The 18,506-nt window shown below is 41.6% G+C and overlaps 1 protein-coding gene across 1 annotated transcript in view; it reads right to left on the reverse strand.

The window, feature by feature from the left end:
• Positions 1-13,036, reverse strand: part of DIAPH1 (diaphanous related formin 1) — a 104,584-nt gene extending 91,548 nt beyond the window's left edge. The window contains exon 1 of the mRNA XM_039325943.1: positions 12,122-13,036. Within this exon, the coding sequence (XP_039181877.1) occupies positions 12,122-12,259 (138 nt within the window). The 5' untranslated portion in view covers positions 12,260-13,036. The remainder of the gene's footprint in view (positions 1-12,121) is intronic.
• Between the last annotated feature and the right edge of the window lie 5,470 nt (positions 13,037-18,506).

Raw genomic sequence — 18,506 nt, forward strand, 5'->3', positions numbered from 1 at the left:
GATTAATGGTTTAATTACTTCTGAAGAGATTATTTTTGCAATTAAACAATTGAAGGTTGGTAAGACTCCAGGTACTGATGGGTTAACAGCAATTTATTACAAGATGTTATCTGAAGAAATGATAGAACTATTAAAGGTACTTTTTAATGATATTTTATCTGGAGCAGAATTACCTCCATCCTGGAGAACGGCCTTCATATCATTAATTCCAAAGGATGACAAGGATCTGTCCCAACCTAGAAATTATAGGCCTATATCTCTTTTAAATACAGATCATAAGATTTTTGCAAAGATATTGGCAAATAGATTAATGCAGGTTTTGAAACAATTGATTCATACTGACCAATCTGGATTTATAATGGGGAGATATATGAAAAACAATGTAAGACAAATTGTTAATTTAGTAGAGTATTTGGATAAGAACAACCAAATCCCTGCTGCTTTAATATTTATAGATGCTGAGAAAGCTTTTGATCAATTAGATTGGAATTTTCTATTGAAAGTTGTAGAGGAAATGAATTTTGGAGATAAATTCTTGTCTGCTCTCAAGGCCATTTATCAACAACAATCGGCGCAAATTATAATTAATGGGGGATTAACAGACGTATTTAAAATAGGAAAAGGTACAAGACAGGATTGTCCTTTATCCCCCTTGTTATTTGTATTAACAATGGAGATTTTACTTATTAAAATTTGAGATTCATCTAGATTAAAAGGAATAAAAATAAGTAAAATTGATTATAGGCTGAGAGCTTTTACTGATGATTTGGTTGTGACATTATCCCATCCAACAGATTCGGTCAAAGATTCGGTTGAAATTTTAGTACAGTATGGACAGGTCTCTGGTTTTAAGGTAAATAAGAATAAAACTAAAATATTATTGAAAAATATGTCTAGGAAGGGAAAAGATTTTATAGCTGAAATAACCGGTTATGAAATAGTTAATAAGGTTAAGTATTTAGGAGTTTATATTACAACATCTAATGGAAAATTGTATAAGAATAATTATGAGCGCTTATGGGTTAAAGGTCAAAAAGATTTAAATGATTGGCAAAAGCTACAACTATCGTTATTGGGGAGAATTTCAGTAGTGAAGATGAGTGTTCTACCAAGTTTCTTTTTTTGTTTCAGATGATACCCATTTTAAAGAAGGATGCTAATTTGGATGAGTGGCAGAAGGGTTTTAATAAATTTATTTGGGGCGGGAAGAAATCAAGGGTAAAGTTTAAGATTTTACAAGATGCTCAAGAAAGAGGTGGACTTAAAGCACCTAATTTGAAATTATATTATGATGCGGCCACTTTAACTTTAGTAAGTGACTGACTCAATTTAACAAATAGAGATATTCTTGTTCTTGAAAGGTGGGATTTATTATATGGTTTGCATGCATATTTAATTTTTGATAAGAAAGTAGATTTGGTCTTTAAGTCACATATTTTAAGATATGCTTTACTTCGAGTTTGGAAAAAATATTATTATAAGTTAAATTATAAAATACCTATTTGGGGGATCCCTGGACAAGCAATCCAGGGGGTTTCTAAGGGGGTGAATTTTGACAACATTTCGTATAAAGAGTTACTTATTTGGTCGGGTACTGATTGGCAATTAAAGTCTTCTGATGTGTTAAGGCAAGAAAACATTTTACAATCGTGGTTTCAATACTTGCAAATTGTGCAGAGATGGATTTTGGATAAGAAAGTGGGAATTACTTTAGTAGATGAAAATTTGGTAATTCAGATCAAGGATCAGAAATGTGCCCATATTAAAAGAATTTATAATGAGTTAATAAAATTGGATTCAGAAACAGAGTTAGTTAAAGATTGTATGATTAAATGGGCCCAGAATATTCAAGAACCGATCTCGTTGGACTTATGGGAGGAAATTTGGACTAGAAATGTTAAATTTACGCAGGCCCAGAATTTGAGGGAAAATTTTTACAAAATGTTTTATAGATGGCATTTGGATCCTAAAAAGTTGTCTTGTATGTACCCGAACCTGCAACCTAAATGTTGGAGATGTGGTTGCTTGGATGCAATCTATTTTCATGTTTGGCGGACCTGTAAAGTTATTAAAGCCTTCTGGATTATGATTTGGTGGAACATTCAAAAGGTTTTTAAAAGGAAGATTAAGTTTACTCCCCAACTGTTTCTTTTGGGAATTTTCGTGGACTTTAATGTTAAAGAAACTATCTTAATGTTGAATTTAATAACAGCAGCAAGATTACTGGTGGGTCAATATTGGAAGAAGGATACTCTGCCTTCTTTAGAAGAATGGGTATTTAAGGTTTCTAATTTAGCAGAAATGGCTAAAATTTCTCCTTATTTAAAGGACCATTCACAAGAGAAATATTTTAATGTATGGAGAAGATGGATAGAATATGTTCAGAAGAAATATGGAACTACAAAGTTTCACTTATTCTATGAGTAATGATTTTGTTTATAAACTTATAATGTCAAAGTTTGAAGAGAGTTAAGGGTTTTTATGATTTTGTTCATTGTATAATTAGTAAACTTAAATAGATTATGTTTAATATGTTTGCATAATCCTGTATTTTGCTCTGGGAAGTCGGGGGGGGAGGGGGGTGGGGGTGGGTGGGTTGAAGTTTAAGTAGTTCAGAAAAAGTAGAAATAGTCTTATTGTATATAATATTAATGTTTTAATTTTGAGAGAGGAACTGCTCGGGCATTTCCCCTGGACCGCATCAAGAGGGAGGAGAAGAAGGTGAGAAGTATGTAGGAAGGTTGAGGTGAAGGAGGAGCGGGGATGAGTGAAGAAAAAGAGGGAAAGAAGTAAGTTGGTTTGAGGTGGGATGCGGTTTGGGGGGAAACGGGTGGGCAAGACCGAATGTGGCGTGTATCAATTTGTTTTATTTTTTATCTAAAGTATTTGTAAGATTGTTATGTATTGTAAAGTTGAAAATAAATATTTTTACAAAAAAAAAAAAAAAGATTCGCCATCACTGACCTATACCATCTCAGACAAGTGACTGTCTAATCTCTTCTTAAAACCTCCAGTGATGGAGCGCCTACGATTTCTGAAGGCAAGCTGTTCCACTGGTTTTCTGTCCTCACTGTTAGGAAGTTTTTCCTTAATTCCAGGTTGTTTCTCTCTTTGATCAGTTTCCAACTATTGTTTCTTGTCCTCCCCTCTGGTGCTTTGGAGAATAATTTGATCCCCTCTTTTTCGTGGCAGCCCCTCAAATACTGGAATACTGCTATCATGTCACCCCTATTTCTTCTTTTCTTTAGACTAGCCCAGGGATAGGCAACCCAAAACACTCAAAGAGCCACTTGGACCCGTTTCCCACCAAAAACAAAACACTGGAGCCGCAAAACCCTTTTGATGTCTAAAATGAAGATAACACTGCATATATCCTTTTGTACCATTATATATATAAAGGTAAAAAAGGGTATAGGCAGTGTTATCTTCATTTTAGATGTCAAAAGAGTCTCTCTCTCTCTGTCTCTCCCCCCCCTCTCACTCTCTTTCTCTCTCCCTCTCTCTCTCTCTTCCTCCCTCTCTCCGATCTTCTGCTCACCTGGCAAGCTGGCTCAAGCTATTCTCCAACAAGCTCAGGGGTAGGCAATCTCAGCTCTTTTATGACTCATGGACTTCAACTCCCAGAATTCCTGAGCCAGCATAGCTGGGCTAGCTAACTCTCTCCTGCCCTTCCTGCTTCCTGCAGAGACGCAGCCAAGGCAGGAGCCCCACCCAGTAAGCTTTTCAGCTCATCAGAGAACACTGTGAGTCCATTCTTTTTTACACACACACAGAGGGGGGGGAAGTGCAAGTGCCTCTCTGTCTCTGTCTCTATCTGCAAATGACAGAGGAGGCTGGGAGCCACAGGGGAAGGCTCAAAGAGCCATATGCAGCTCCGGAGCCACAGGTTGCCGACCTGTAGACTAGCCAAACTCAAGTCCCGCAGCTGCTCTTCATATGTTTTAAGTCTCCAGGCCTTTGATCATTTTAGTTGCTCTTCTCTGAATTTTTTCCAAGGTCTCAACATCTTTTTTGTAGTATGATGACCAAAATTGGTTGCAGTATTCCAAGTGTGGTCTCACTAGGGTTTTCTAAAGCAGTACTAATACTTTGCATGATCTCTGTTTATATAACTTGGGATTTTATTAGTTTTGGCTGCTGCAAGAAATAAAGGAAGCTGACCAGAACTTCACATTAGATCTTCCATGTTTCTATACACTACTGTCTAAATTGCTCATTTTTACTTCACTTTATATTGCAGCCTCAAGCTTAAATTCTATTTGAGCAAATGCAACTTTTCTCATACTTCTCATTTGGGTAAAAGAATTCAGCCTCCCTAGCATTTCATATCTGACTAAGACAGTCTCCCTCTCCCTTTGTGGTTTCAAATACAGGAAACAGGCTACCCACCCAAAAGCTTACAGCTAACGGAACAGTGAAATGATGAAACGAATTAACAAGCAAACACTTTTGAAACTGTTACACCCAAAAGACTATTCAGCATGCTTCAATATTACAAAAGTAGAAATCATTTACTGACAGCTAAAGCATGTCTGCCTCACTTGTGCTTCTGCCCTGCTCTAACACATCAAAATATTAAACTTTTGACAGATGTACCATAAAAAGTCAAAAGCCCCAACAGCAACAAAAAATGCAAATCAGACCTAGATTGAGAGGAAGTCATTACTCAAAGAACAGGAACTTCAGGTTGTCTTGTTGACTTTCATGATGAATTACTACATAGGCAGCATCAACTAAGTAGCTACTTTATTCATATACTGTATTACTGTATGAGAGAGACAGAGAGACAGAGGGAGGGAGGGAGGATGGACAGACAAATAGATATGATAGCATTCTGTTTTTCTATGGAGATTCTCAGTCATCCAGGTCAAGGTTGTCCCAAAGGTGGTTTTTCAAAAGACTAATCGATTTTCTTTGTTTTTTCTCTTTAAAATGTTTTTCTTCTCATTTAAGAAGCATTTTCAGTTCTGACTGACTGCAATCATCTAGTTCAGCAGCTCCCAACCTTTTCTATACCCCCACGCCCCTAGAAAGCTTCTGATATATTCTCACACCCCTCACAAAAGTTTGAAATAATGGCAACAAATTATGCATATACACTACAATTTTGAAAACCCAAGTTTTCGCACCCCCTGGAATATTGCCAAGCACCCCCAGTTGGGAACCCGATTTAGTTGTTAGCACTTTGAAAGTCGGACATTAGCTTTCAGAGAATAGTTGAGGATCCTTGGGGGTATAATCTGTGCCCTCAGGGTCACTTGAATCAAAGTGCAAATGGGTATGGAATCTTCTTGGAACTACTGAAAAGACTGTGTTGTAAACAAGAGAACGGTAGTGTCATATCCCTCCCCCTCTGTTGAGAGAGGGCCGTTCAATTTTAACATAGGTGGTCTCTTTTAACCTTCTTTCAAACCAGTGGCCTTCTTTATCTAGAATGTGGGTTTAAGGAAAACCTGGGGTGGAGGTGGGGGGGATGTGTACCATAATGCTCCTCCTATGCAAAGGAATCAACTTCTCTCCCCCCTCCTGGGTCCTTCTTTGTTGGTGGCTTTTTCAGCAAATATCACTCACAGCCACAGCAGGATAGGACTGGGGACTGCTGCCTTGAAGCCCCTATTTCTTTCAGTTCACCAATGTGTGTCTTTACTTTGTTTTTTTCTCACTTTCTTTGCAACAAGGGTTCATTGAAACACACTACAGCTTTGCCCACATTGCACTTGATCCAACAGGTTTTTCTATGAGGCAGAAGCAGCAGCTGCTGCAGCAACTTTTTGGCAGCTAGTTTGTTCAGGTGGAATGTGAGGCTCTACATGCCATCCTCCACAAATAAAATGCAAACTCCTTAATTTGCTTGCAATATTTACACTTCAAGAATTCCTGAATTAGTGGTTTAATGCATTAAGAAGGCAATTAGAGCAGAAAATGTATAAGGCATCCTCCAGCTCAGATATTCTAAGATTCTAGGAAGACAGTAAAAATGGACACTGAAGTGTTTTATTTTTTAAAATTTAAATTACGTTTTAATATTTCTTAAAGAGTTGTGTAAAAAATTACAGCCAGCTTGAAGATATCAAACTAATCAGTTATGATAACTCCCAATTACATTCTATAAACAACACTATATGAGCTGATAGATCTCACTTATTCTGCAGTGGCCTTCTGAAACAAGAGACAACCAAAATCTTGCTTCTCACTAAAAGTGCAAAGAAAAATATGTGGGGCCGAACCAAATTAACACTATTGCAAGATATCTAATCAACCTAATTAGCAGAATCCTTTTAGTTCTTTAGTATCTGATGACAACTTGTGAACAATTGGGCACAAAGAAATAAACAAATCCCATCCCCAAATCCAGGAAGAATTAAGCTCAGAATACCTAGATAATATTAAATCACCATCTATCTTATTTTGTAGGTTTTACCATGAAATCCAGTAAAGCCCCAAGTACTACCAGGCTGACCACTTCAAGGTCAGAATAAATAAAAAAAAATAGTCCAATCTATCAAAAGCAGCACCATAGGAAACAGAACTGGAATGCAAATCAAAATAGGCAAGAAAACAGTAAGAAAACACCTAGATGAGTTCAAATCGCCAGGACCAGATGGATTTCATCCAGGATTCTGAAGAAGATGGCAGATGGAATCACAGAACCATTGAACAAAATCTTTTTAGATCTAGAGCATGGGGAAACTACTAGAGGTCGGGAAAAGAGATGATGTGGTTCTAATCTTCAAAAGGGGGAAAATGGAACCAGGAAACTACAATCACCCTGACGTCAATACCTGGAAAAATTCTGAAAAAGATAATCAAGCAATGGATTTGTGAGTAACTAGAAACGAGCAAGGAGATTACTATAAGCCAGCATGGGTTCATTAAAAACAGATCATGCCAGACAAATCTTATTGCCTTCTTTGACAAAGTGACTGAATAAGTGGATCAGAGAAATACTATGGACAGTTTACCTAGGCTTCAGTAACATATTTGACAAAGTAGACCACAGACTACTTCTTGGTAAGATAGAACAATATGGGACACACAGTACAACCACCAGATTGGCTGACCAACTGTATTCAGTGGAATTATATCTCCATCAATGATCCCCAATCTTTCCAGCTCTGCGGAACAGCAGCAGCAGCGGGGGGGAGGGGGGAGAAGGGATGGTTTGTGTGTGCCCGCCACTTGTACAAATGTAGCTTCGCGCACTTGCCACTTGCACAGCCTGGTTCCCAACAGGCCACAGACCAGTCCCGGGCCACAGATCAGGGACTGGGGACCTCTTATCTACATGGAGGGAAGCATGCAGTGTTGTACTTCAAGGTTCTATTGGGCCTAGTACAACATTTTGGTAAAAGAGCTAGATGAAGGAATAGAAGGGAAACTCAACAAATCTGCAGACAACACCAGCCTGGGGGAAATAGTTAATATTTCAGAAGACAAACTCAAGATTCAGAAGAATCTTGATGGACTTAAACCCTGGGCCTTATTCAATAAATTGCAATTCAGTGGTGACAAAAGTAAGGTCCTATACATAGGCAAGAAAAACCAAATGTACAGGTATAGAACAGGCGGTACCTGGCTCAACAGTAGTATTAAATGAGAGGAATCTAATGTCTTAGTGGACTAGCACTTAAGTATAAGCCAGCAGGATGCTGCAACTGCCCAAAAAACCCCAATGCAGTCAGTCCTAGGCTGCATCAACAGAGGGATGGCATCTAGATTCTAAGAAGTAATAGTGCAGCTTTATACTGTACTGGTAAGACCACACACTTGGAATACTGCATGCAGTTATGCTCACTGATACAAAAAAGGTGCTGAGTCCCTAGAAAGAATACAGAGAAGAGCAACAATGATAATGGGTCTGGAGGCTAAATCATACAATGAGGGAACTAGGTATGTCTAGTCTAATAAAGAGGACTAGGGGTGAGATAACAACAGCACTTGAGGAGCTCTCATGAAGAGGGGACAACCTATTTTCCAAAACACCTGAAGGCCAGACAAGAAGTAACAGATAGAAGATCATTAAAGAGGAATCCAACTTAGAACTAAGGAGAAATTTCCTGATGGTAAGAACAATTAATCAGTAGAATGGCTTTCCTCCAGAAATTGTGGGTGCTGCATCACAGGAGGTTTTTAAGAAAAGACTGGACAACAGTTTGTCTAGAATGATAGAAGGTCTGCTCAAGTAGGAAGTTGGACTAAAAGACCTCCAAGGTCCATATAACCTAATACCAAACCATGTTGCACATATTTGCCAATACAGTCATACTTCGGCACTCAACTGCTTCAAAACTCATCAAATTCGGTATTCAATGCATTTTAAAGCAGAAATTTTGTCCTGGGACTCATTTTTCTCCCAGTATTGAATGCATAAGGAAGAAATTGTTGACATCAGCTACCTCATGATTCACTATTTCTTCTGGCTGAAATAGTGAGTCACAAGGTAAGTCATGTGGTTTTCTCAAAATTAGTCGGTTTTAGTATTCATTGCATCTTCCAGAACAAATTATTGACAAATATCAAGGTACCACTGTATAATTAAATTTGACCAACAATATTCAAAAATCTTGAGTGGCTCAAAATAATAAGTTTGCATTACCCACATGCAGTCTCTGGGGCAATCAACCTAACACAGTAATCTTTATCACTATTTTCATTCCATAAGCAAGTCAAATGGCAGACGGTAATGGATATACATAACTTTGTCTAAAACAGCCTGGATATTACAGGGGCTTGCTCAAATATGGAATTTGACACAGAAAACAATAATGATTTTAGTGTCAGATAATTTTATCTCAATTGAGAAAATTATTATAGCTTCTTCCAAGGGAATATCCATCATTTCCATCATCTCAGACAAATGGTTGTCCAATCTCTTCTTGAAAATTCCAGAAACGGAGGCAAGCTGTTCCACTGACTGTTCTCATTGTCATGAAATTTCTCCTTAGTTTTAAGTTGGATCTCTCTTTAGTAATCCTTTTCCTGCCCTCAGGTGCTTTGGAAAACAATCCCCTCTTCTCTGTGACAGTCCCTCTAGTGAAAGATAGCTATCATTTCATCCCCTATCCTTATTTTCATTAGGCTACACGCACCTAGTTCTCTTAACTGGTCATCATACAGTTTAGCTTCCAAACCTGTTATCTTCATTGCTTTTCTCTGCATTCTCTCTAAAGTCTCAACATACTTTTTATATCATGATGACCAGAACTGGACATGATATTCTAAGTTTGGGCTCATCAGTATAATATAAAGTGGTACTATCACTTCTCATGATCTTATTGCTCTGCTGATGCAAAGTACGACTGCATTGGTTTTTTGGGCAGCTGTAGCACACTGCTGGCTCATACTTAAGTGGTGGTCTATTGGGTTACCTAAATCTCTCTCACACTTACTACTGTTAAGCTAGGTGCAACTATTCTATACCTGTGCATTTGGTTTTTTCTGCCTAACTGTAGGACCTTACTTTTCACATCACTGAACTGCATCTTGCTGTATACGGTCCAATGTTTAAGTCCACCAAGATTCTTCTGAATCTTGAGCTTATCTGCCAAAGTGGTGACAATTCCCTCTAGCCTGATGTTGCCTGCAAATCTGATTAGCTCCCCTTTTGTCTCTCACTTGACTATGAGCCAGCAGTATGCAGCAGCAGCCAAAAAAACTAATACAATCCTGGGTTGTATAAATTCAGGCATAGAATCAAGATCACACAAAGTATTAGTACTGCTTTATAAAACCATAGTAAGACCGCACCTGGAATACTGCAGCCAATTTTGGTTACAATATCACAAAAAAGATGTTGAGAGTCTGGAAAAAATTCAGAGAAGAGCAACTAAGATGATCAAAGGCCTAGAGACTAAAACATACAAAGAATGGCTATGGGACTTCGACTTGGTTAGTCTAAAGAAGAGAAAAACTAGGGGAGACATGATAGGAGTATTCCAGTATTTGAGGGGCTGCCACAAAGAAGAGGAGGTCACATTATTCTCCAAAGCATCAGAGGGCAGGACAAGAAACATGGTTGGAAACTGACCAAAGAAAGAAGCAACCTGGAATTAAGGAGAAATTTCCTAACAGTGAGGACAGATAACCAGTGGAACAGCTTGCCTTCAGAAATCGTGAGCGCTCCATCACTGGAGATTTTTAAGAAGAGAGTCACTTGTCTGAAATGGTATCTCCTGCTCGAGCAGGGGGCTAGACTAGAAGACCTCCAATATTCTATTCTATTCTATTCTATTCTATTCTATTCTATTCTATTCTATTCTATTCTATTCTATTCTATTCTATTCTATTCTATTCTCATTTATGAAGATGATATATCCACAGCAGTTCCTTGATCCACTAACTTAGTCATTTTGTCAAAGAAGGCAATAAGATTTATCTGTCATGATCTTTTTTAACAAACCCATGCTGGCTTCTAGTAATCACCTTGTTCATTTCTAGGTAGTCCGAAATATAGTCAATGATCTTCCAATTCCTATTTAAGCTGGGCAAAACATGCATCAATACAGGATCAGGTAGGTTAAGTATAAAATGCACAAAAAAGTAACTGCACATATATGCTGATAAGAGTCTGAGCTGTCAGGAATTCTGGAAAAAAGAACTGGGAATCAAAGTAATAGGACAATGAAAATATCAGCTTGGGGTGTAGCAGCTGTGAAAAAAATGTCCTGCACAAGGGAACTTTAGAAATGCATTGAAAATTAAAGCAATTTGTACAAATGTGTGGTATTTCTGCATCTCAATGCAGTGCTGGTTACATTTGAAAAATATAATTCAGCTGCAAAACATGCAGAAGATGGCAACCAAAATGATCAGAGGGCTCCAAATGTCCCTTCAAGAAAAGGCAAGAAACCAGGATCTGAGATGTGAAAAAAAACAGCAACTGAGGACAGGCATGAATGAGTTATATTAAACTATTCATGACATTAGAAAGTTAACACGGAGAATTTCCACACACGCACACACCAGAAAGGCAACCTGTTGTACGAGCTAAGGAGTGGACTAGAACCTGGGAGACTATGAGTTCTAGTACTCCATGAGGTACATAAGGAAGCTGGATGATTTTAAGTCAGTTGCTATGTCTCAGCTCACTACACCTCACAGGGTTGTAATTGGAAGAAAAGGGAGCATTACAGGCATAACCCTGAGTTGCACAAAATAAAAGCAGAATAAAAATCGAATAAATAATAAACACTAAGACAAGTTGATCAGTGAAGCTAACTGGAAGACTTGGAACAGACAGCTCTGAAATTCATTTCCTCAAGATGTATGATGGTCCCTAACTTGGACAGTTTTTAAAAGGAATTGCGTAATTCAACAAGGTCACCTTTATTAAAGATCTATCAAAGGGTCAAAGAGTTATCTCCAGGTTGGAGGTAGTTTGCTTCCAAATATATGTTGCAAGGGAACAAGTGATGAAAGGTATTTTTCCACCTCTTGCTTGGAGGAACTAGAGGCATCTGACTGGCTCCTATTGGAAACCAAATGCTGAACTAAGCTGGATCTTGCCTGACTCAACTCTTATATTCTAATCTGCCCTGATCCCTTCAAAAGTATTCTAAGAACAGCTTCAGAGCACTCTGGAAGGAGACTTTACTGCTGGCCAAAAAAAATGCAGATAAAGGTCACAGCTTGTTATGTATGTTTACTTTTTCAATGGACCTTAATCCAGGCATGATATAGAAACTTTTAAAGCAGAATATAAGGTTGAACGGTGCAAACTGCAGATGTTACATGCCATTAAAGAAAAATCAAGTGAAGATTGGGGTTAAGGTTAATCAAGATACAGTCCAGGAATCCTGCAAACGTGGAGAACTAACTAAATCTACAAAAAAAAAACTTCCCAAAAAAGTTGGTGATGCAAGAGTAGAACCGAGGCCTGAATCACACTCAGGCAGGCAGAATTCAGACTCTGCTATTGGACGGACCCATGAGGAAAGGAAACTTCCTGCCTCGCCCCGTCGAGAAACTGATGGGGCAATGCCTGCACCCATATACAAGGCCGAGCCGGCTCCACCAGCGCAGGGAACCAAAGAAAAGGCAGGTAGGGCAGCTCCGCCCGAGGACTACCCCAAATCCCTTTGCAACAAGGCAGGTGGCCTCCCTCTCTCTCAAAACTACTTACAAATTTCCGCGGTTTCCCCCCGCCGCCGCCTCCTCCGCCTGGCTCTCCTGCTACCGAAGACTCATCAGCACTCTTGCCTTTCTTCTTCTCTCGAGCGGCTCCGCGCACGAACCCGGACCCGCTCCCGCCGCTTTCCATTGCACTGGGCTACTGGCAAGGCTCGCGGCCCGTAGATGACACGACTTCAACTTCAGCGAGCACAACCAGCAGCGCAGCAGCGGCCAAAGCTGAAGGTGTCTTGCTACACCGGAGACGAGCGCCCGCAGCAGGACTCGCTCACCAACGGCTGACTTAACTATGAACCGCTGCACCGGCCGGGCAGAGCCACTGCTTCCTTGTAGTTCGGAATGTACGCCACGCCCACTGTGTCGTCATCACGTTCCACAATGTAGGCTCCTCAAAATGAGAACGCGGGAAGCCGCCTCTCTGTGGTTGAACAGGTACCGTTGTTATAGAGATAGATCTTGTAGAAACGCCGAGGACGAAACTTCCAAGTTCCCTTTGTTTTTGTTTTTTCCGGGATCGAAAATGAAGCTACTTAATCAACCCAATTATTGGAAATCGATATTTTTTTTCCTCATTCATTTTTTTCCTTCGTTTGAAAAAGGTATGTTTAAATGCAGTTTTTAAACTCTACAAACAATTTTTGGTCGTTTCCAGCAAAACCTCACAAAGAAATAGCCATTTAGGTCAAACAAATCCCACAATCCAACTGGGGCATTCGATTGCTTTCAAAAGTCTTGGATCAATTGGCTTGTGTTGCCAACGTTACTCAAGACTCAAAATATGTTTCATAATAAAAGACGTTTTAAAAATGTAGGAGGACCTACTTTTTCTGCTAGTTTTACTATAATACGTTTGAGCTATGCTGAAATCCAGGATTTTTGTACTGTTTTTACACTAGCAGAAGTCATTTACATTACAAGTACTCACAGTGAAGCCAGGGCTCAACAATTAGGTCTATGGCCACAATATGACTGAATATTATAGATCCATAATTAATACCTATACATTATAGCTTTCTTCTCTATTGCCAAAAGCCTCAAACATTCTGTATGTGAGGCCTGTTTTTCCTAATTTTGAATCTTGTATGTGAAATGAGAATATCCAACAATAATAGACTGAAAATGTAATAAAAAGCAACAGGCATGTAGCATAAGCCCTTCTGTCAGAAAATTTCTTCTTAGTTTCAAATTAGATTTCTAAGGAGCCTCCAGCCATTGTTTCTTGTCCTGTCCTCAAGTGCTATGGAGAATAAGTTGACAGCCCCTAAAATACTGGAAGACAACTATTATGTCACCCCTAATCCTTCTCTTCAATAGGCTAGACAGTGATGGTGAACCTTTTAGAGCAGTGGTTCTCAATCTATGGGTTGCGACCCCATTTGGGGTCGATTGACCATTTCATGGGGGTCACCAAGCAAGGCTGTCCGCCATTTTTTCCCCCTTTTCCGGCAGGTGCCTTACCTCCCTTGGGCTGGGCCAGCTGGTGGCCCAGCCGGTGGTCGGCCTGCTCCATCTCTGTCGCTTGCCAGCTACACCTTGGCCGGCGCAGGGAGTGGCACCACGCATGAGCGGCGCTTCCAGGCAGGGAAAGACCTCGACTTACGACCGGTTGGGTAGTCCTCAACTTACGACTGGTTTAGTCCTCGACACGACTGTTTGGGGGTCATGGCATTAAAAAGGTTGAGAACCACTGTTTTAGAGACTGAGTGCCCAAACAGCAACCCAAAACCCACTTATGTATTGCTGGGTGCTGGGTGGGCGTGGCCCACTGGGTGGGCGTGGCTACAGTAGTCATGGCAGATGGTGGGTGTGGCTACTTCGATGCTCTTGGGGAGGGATGCCTGTGGGGGCCGGGCAGGGTTGGGGGAGATCCAAGGGGTGTCTGGCAGGTGGGGCAGTGGGCAGGAGGCTCATCCTACAGGGTGAGGCAAGGTGAGGGAGGGGGCAAGGTGGGGGTGCCATTTCCATGAGGCAAGGCGAGGCAGGGACCGGGGCAGGGGCTGGTTGCAGACAAAGGACAGCTCTGGTGAGGAGGAGGTGGAGGAAGAGGGTTTAAGTAAGCTTAGCAACCGGAGTTGGGATCTCCCCGCAAAACAAATGTGCTTCGTGGGTAACCTCAAAGCAGGACAGAAGAGACCAAAACCTGCTGCAACCACCCAGCGGATGGGAAGGGAATAAAAACCAAACAGCCCTTCCCCCGCCAATCCTCAACAGAAATGCTCACAACAACGAAAACCTCGGACAGGGGAAAGAGTGTGGGTAGGTGGGCATCTTGCTCAGCTGATGGCTTGGGGGGGAGGGGGCAGCTACATCATCTCTGAAACGCTGCCCTCTCACGAAAGCAGGATGAAAACTCCAAAAAGTGACAACGAAAAAAAATTAAAACAGAAGAGTGGCTCGCAATGGTTTTCTTCCCCACTTCCTTCTAGCTGCAGTTTAAATATGTAAAGACCACAAAAGAAAAAACTTGGCTTTCTCTTGTTTTAATTCAGAAGGCAGGAATGAGAAGATTGGGGGTGTTGTTTGTTTCAAAGGAAGGGAAGAATGCTGGCTGAGGAATTCTGGGAGCTGAAGTCCACAAGTCATAAAAGGGCCAAGTCTGAAGATCCCTGTTGTAAACCAATGTTTGTAAACACCTCCATGAGAGCCAGGTTTTGCACACACATGCATGTTTGGGACTACATCACCCTGTTCCAGTCTGATCCCTTCTGAACATGCGTGTCCACTTAAAATTAGAGACCTCCTAATTTTTCAGGCCTTCCAACGTGCAGCTCCCCTCCTTCATCAAACCATCACCCAACAGGACAGGAATTGCCTGCAGATAGAAACCGATGAAAGTCGAGTCAGTTTTCAAGGTGGCTTAGTCAGAAAAAAGGTCCGAACATACCCAGGTCGGTTGATCATCTCAACAACTTAAACCAAATGCTGCATCTAAGTGGCCACTCCGCTACTTCTTCCACTTACTGAGCCTGGGACTCCCCCCTCAGGCTTAAAAATCTCCCAGGCCAGCCCAATACACGGCTTTCCCAACAACTGGAGGATGGAGCTCCCATCATCCACAGTCAGCCATACCCCCAACCTGTTCGCTGGCAACAACGGTGGAAAATCGGTCCAAAAGGAGCCAGTCAGTTAGCTCCGATTCTCAAAACTCGCAGCTTTGGATGGAGAAAGTCCCCATACAGTGGCGGAAGGACCAGCACCCAGTCAGGCCAACCACAAGTCCTTGGGGGCTCTGGTGCCAAATGCAACCGGCCAGTCAATCCCTCGAGTCAGAGAAGCCATTGTCTGCATCACACATTGAATCACAAGCTTGGGAAGAGGGTCAGCCGCAGGGGAGACAGACCGACCGACTGAGGTAAGCCGCTGCCCCCCTCCCATGGCTGCCGCCATCGCCCCTCCTTGCCCAGGCTCCAAGCTGACCTACTCACTGCCAGAGCTTGCCCAGCGTCTTGCTGAGCTCGGCGTTGTGCAGGTGTGGGTACTGGTTGGCCAGCTTCCTGCATGCCGTCTGCGCCCAGACCATGAAGGCGTTCTTGGGCCGCTTGATATGTGGCTTGGCCTTCAGCACTCTGTGGCCCTGCAGTGGCATGGGCACCAGGCTCCAATCGTAGCCCTTCAGCACCTGAGAGATGGCGTCCTGGATGCAGGTGAGGAAGTGCTCATCCCTGTTTGGCCCTGCCTGTCTTAATCAGAGCCTGCCTGGGTTGCCGCCGCTTCTGCCGCCATTGCCACGCACGAGGCTGAGCAGCTAACTTCTCCCCGGCCCCCGGACGAGGTAAAAGGGGCTAAATCCCAATCCCCCCCCAACCCTGCTCTCACTGGCTGGCTGACTGGTTCCTGGGCCCTGCTTGGCTTACTAGAGCCTGCCTGGACCGCCGCCGCCTCCGCCGCCATTGCCGCATATGAGGCTGGGCAGGCAACTTCTCCCAGGCCCCTGGATGAGATAAAAGGGGCCAGATCCAGATCCCCCCACCCAACCCGATTCTTGCTTGCTGGCTGGCTGGCTCCTTGGCCTTGCCTGGCTTACCAGAGCCTGCCCAGGCCACTGCTGCCATGCACGAGGCTGGGCAGGCAACTTCTCCCTGGCCCCTGGATGAGGTAAAGCCCCCCTCCCAACCTTTGCCGCCGCCATCGCCACTGCCCCACAAGGCTGAGCAGCCGGTGACTGAATGCTGCCTCGTTGGGGCCTGCTGAGGCCAGCAGCCAGCCAAGGCAGCTTCTGACACCAGGCCGCCTCTCATCCTCCTCCTCCCCTGCGTGGCTGGCCATTCGATGGGCTGCGAGCAGCACCCACTGAAACTTACCACTGTTGGCTCGTGCTCGCTCGCTGTCTGCACCAAATGCTGCTCCTGCCCAAATTTGCTCCTTTTATAGCCTCACTCCGCCCAGATCCCTCGACTATGCCCAGACTCCACATGCGTAGAGAGGGGGAGGGGAGAAGTCCAGCCCGGCATCCCTCTATCTGTGGTAATGGCACATATGCCATAGGTTCGCCACTACAGGTCTATATCATACTAGTTGTTGTGTAGTTGTCAAAGCAAGAATATACAGTATTTGCAGCATTGACAGTGCTTCATTAGTCGGAACATGTGACAGTAGTGGGAACAGCGAGGCATTGAGGACACAGAGTAAAATTAACAGCTCTTTATTAAGTCCTCACAGAAGCAAGCTCTAGCAGCTGCCTGACTTATATTTATATGGACCGCCACTAGGCGGCGGCCAATCAGTTTAAAGTATTCCCCCCTAAAACAACAGGCTTAAAGTTATACAGACAGTTTATCATTCAAATAAAGCGATCAGTTAACTGTTTCTTTATAACAGACCCTTTGAATTGTTTAATACATTATACTAGTAATATCCAAATAATCTATAAAATAAAGCTTATGCACTTCATAACTGATTACTGTATTGTTCTTTCTAGATGTTTTACCAAAATATCCTTAGTGACATAGCATATAATTATGTGCATACTGATTTTTTTTTAGATTTAAATCATATCTCCCAATCTTAGTAATAACTAACACAGAGTAAATGAAAAAGTGTTCATACACACTTCATGAAATCTCTTATACTTAGGGAGCATAAACTTTTTTGTTTGTGCCACATTGCAAACTTCAAAATACAAGTAATCCTCAACTTACAATCATTTGTTTAGTGACTGTTCAAAATTACAACAGCACTGAAAATAGTGATATACCATTTTTCACACTTACATCATTATAATATCCCCATAGTCAAATGATCAAAATTCAGATGACTGCAAAGTGGCATGTATTTATGATGGTTGCAGGGTCCCAGGGTCAAGTGATCACAATTTGCAGCCTTCTGACAAGCAAAATCAATGGAGAAGCTAAATTCATTTAACAACCATGTTACTAACTTAAAATTTCACTGAATTGCTTAGCAACAGAAATTTTGGGCTTTGTTGTGGTTGTCAGGACTACCTATAAAAGCATCAAAATTGTCACTTTAAAAGACCATATATACAATCAATCAATCAGAATAGAGCTGGAAGGGACCTTGGAGGTCTTCTAGCCCAGGCCCTTGCTCAAGCAGAAGACCCTACCACTGCAGACAAGTGACTATCCAGTCTCTTCTTAAAAACCTCCAGTGATGAAGTACCCACAATGTATGAAGGCAAGCTGTTCTACTGATTAATGGTCCTCGCTGTTAGGAAATTTCTCCTTAATTCCAGGTTGCTTCTCTCTTTAATCAGTTTCCATCCATTGTTCCTTGTCTTGCCTTCTGGTGCTTTGGAAAATAAATTGATCCCCTCCTCCTTGTGACAGCCTCTCAAATATTGGAATACTGCTATCATGTCCCCTTTAGTCCTTTTTTTTTTCTAGATTGGCTATACCCAAATCCTGCAACTGTTTTTCATATGTTTTAGTCTCAAGGCCTTTAATCATTCTAGTTGCTGTTCTTTGCACTTTTTCCAAAGTTTCAACATCTTTTTTGTAATGTGGTTACCAAAACTGGATGCAGTATTCCAGATGCGGCCTTACTAAGGCTTTATAAAGTGGTACTACTACTTTACGTAATTTTGATTCTATGCCTCTGTTTATACAAGCAAAGTTTGTATTAGCTTTTTTGGCTGCTGCCACATGTTGACTCATGTTTAAGTGATCGTCCACTAGGATTTCAAGGTCCCTCTCATGGTAACTGCTTTTGAGCCAGGTTTTGCCTAATCTGTTTTTTTTTTTTTTTTGCCCAAGTAAAACCTTACTTTTCTCCACATTATTTTTTTTAAAATTTATTGATTTTTCAGTTTTACATTTACATATTTGAAAAGCAGCAATCACCATTTTTTTTAGAGGACTAACAAATTCTCTCTCTATTTGTCCATATTGATGTAGTTGTCTCAAACTGTTTATCTTCTC

Source organism: Crotalus tigris, unplaced genomic scaffold, assembly GCF_016545835.1.
Source record: "Crotalus tigris isolate CLP2741 ecotype Arizona unplaced genomic scaffold, ASM1654583v1 scf7180000024339.11422700, whole genome shotgun sequence".
In the NCBI taxonomy this organism is placed as follows: Eukaryota; Metazoa; Chordata; class Lepidosauria; order Squamata; family Viperidae; genus Crotalus; species Crotalus tigris.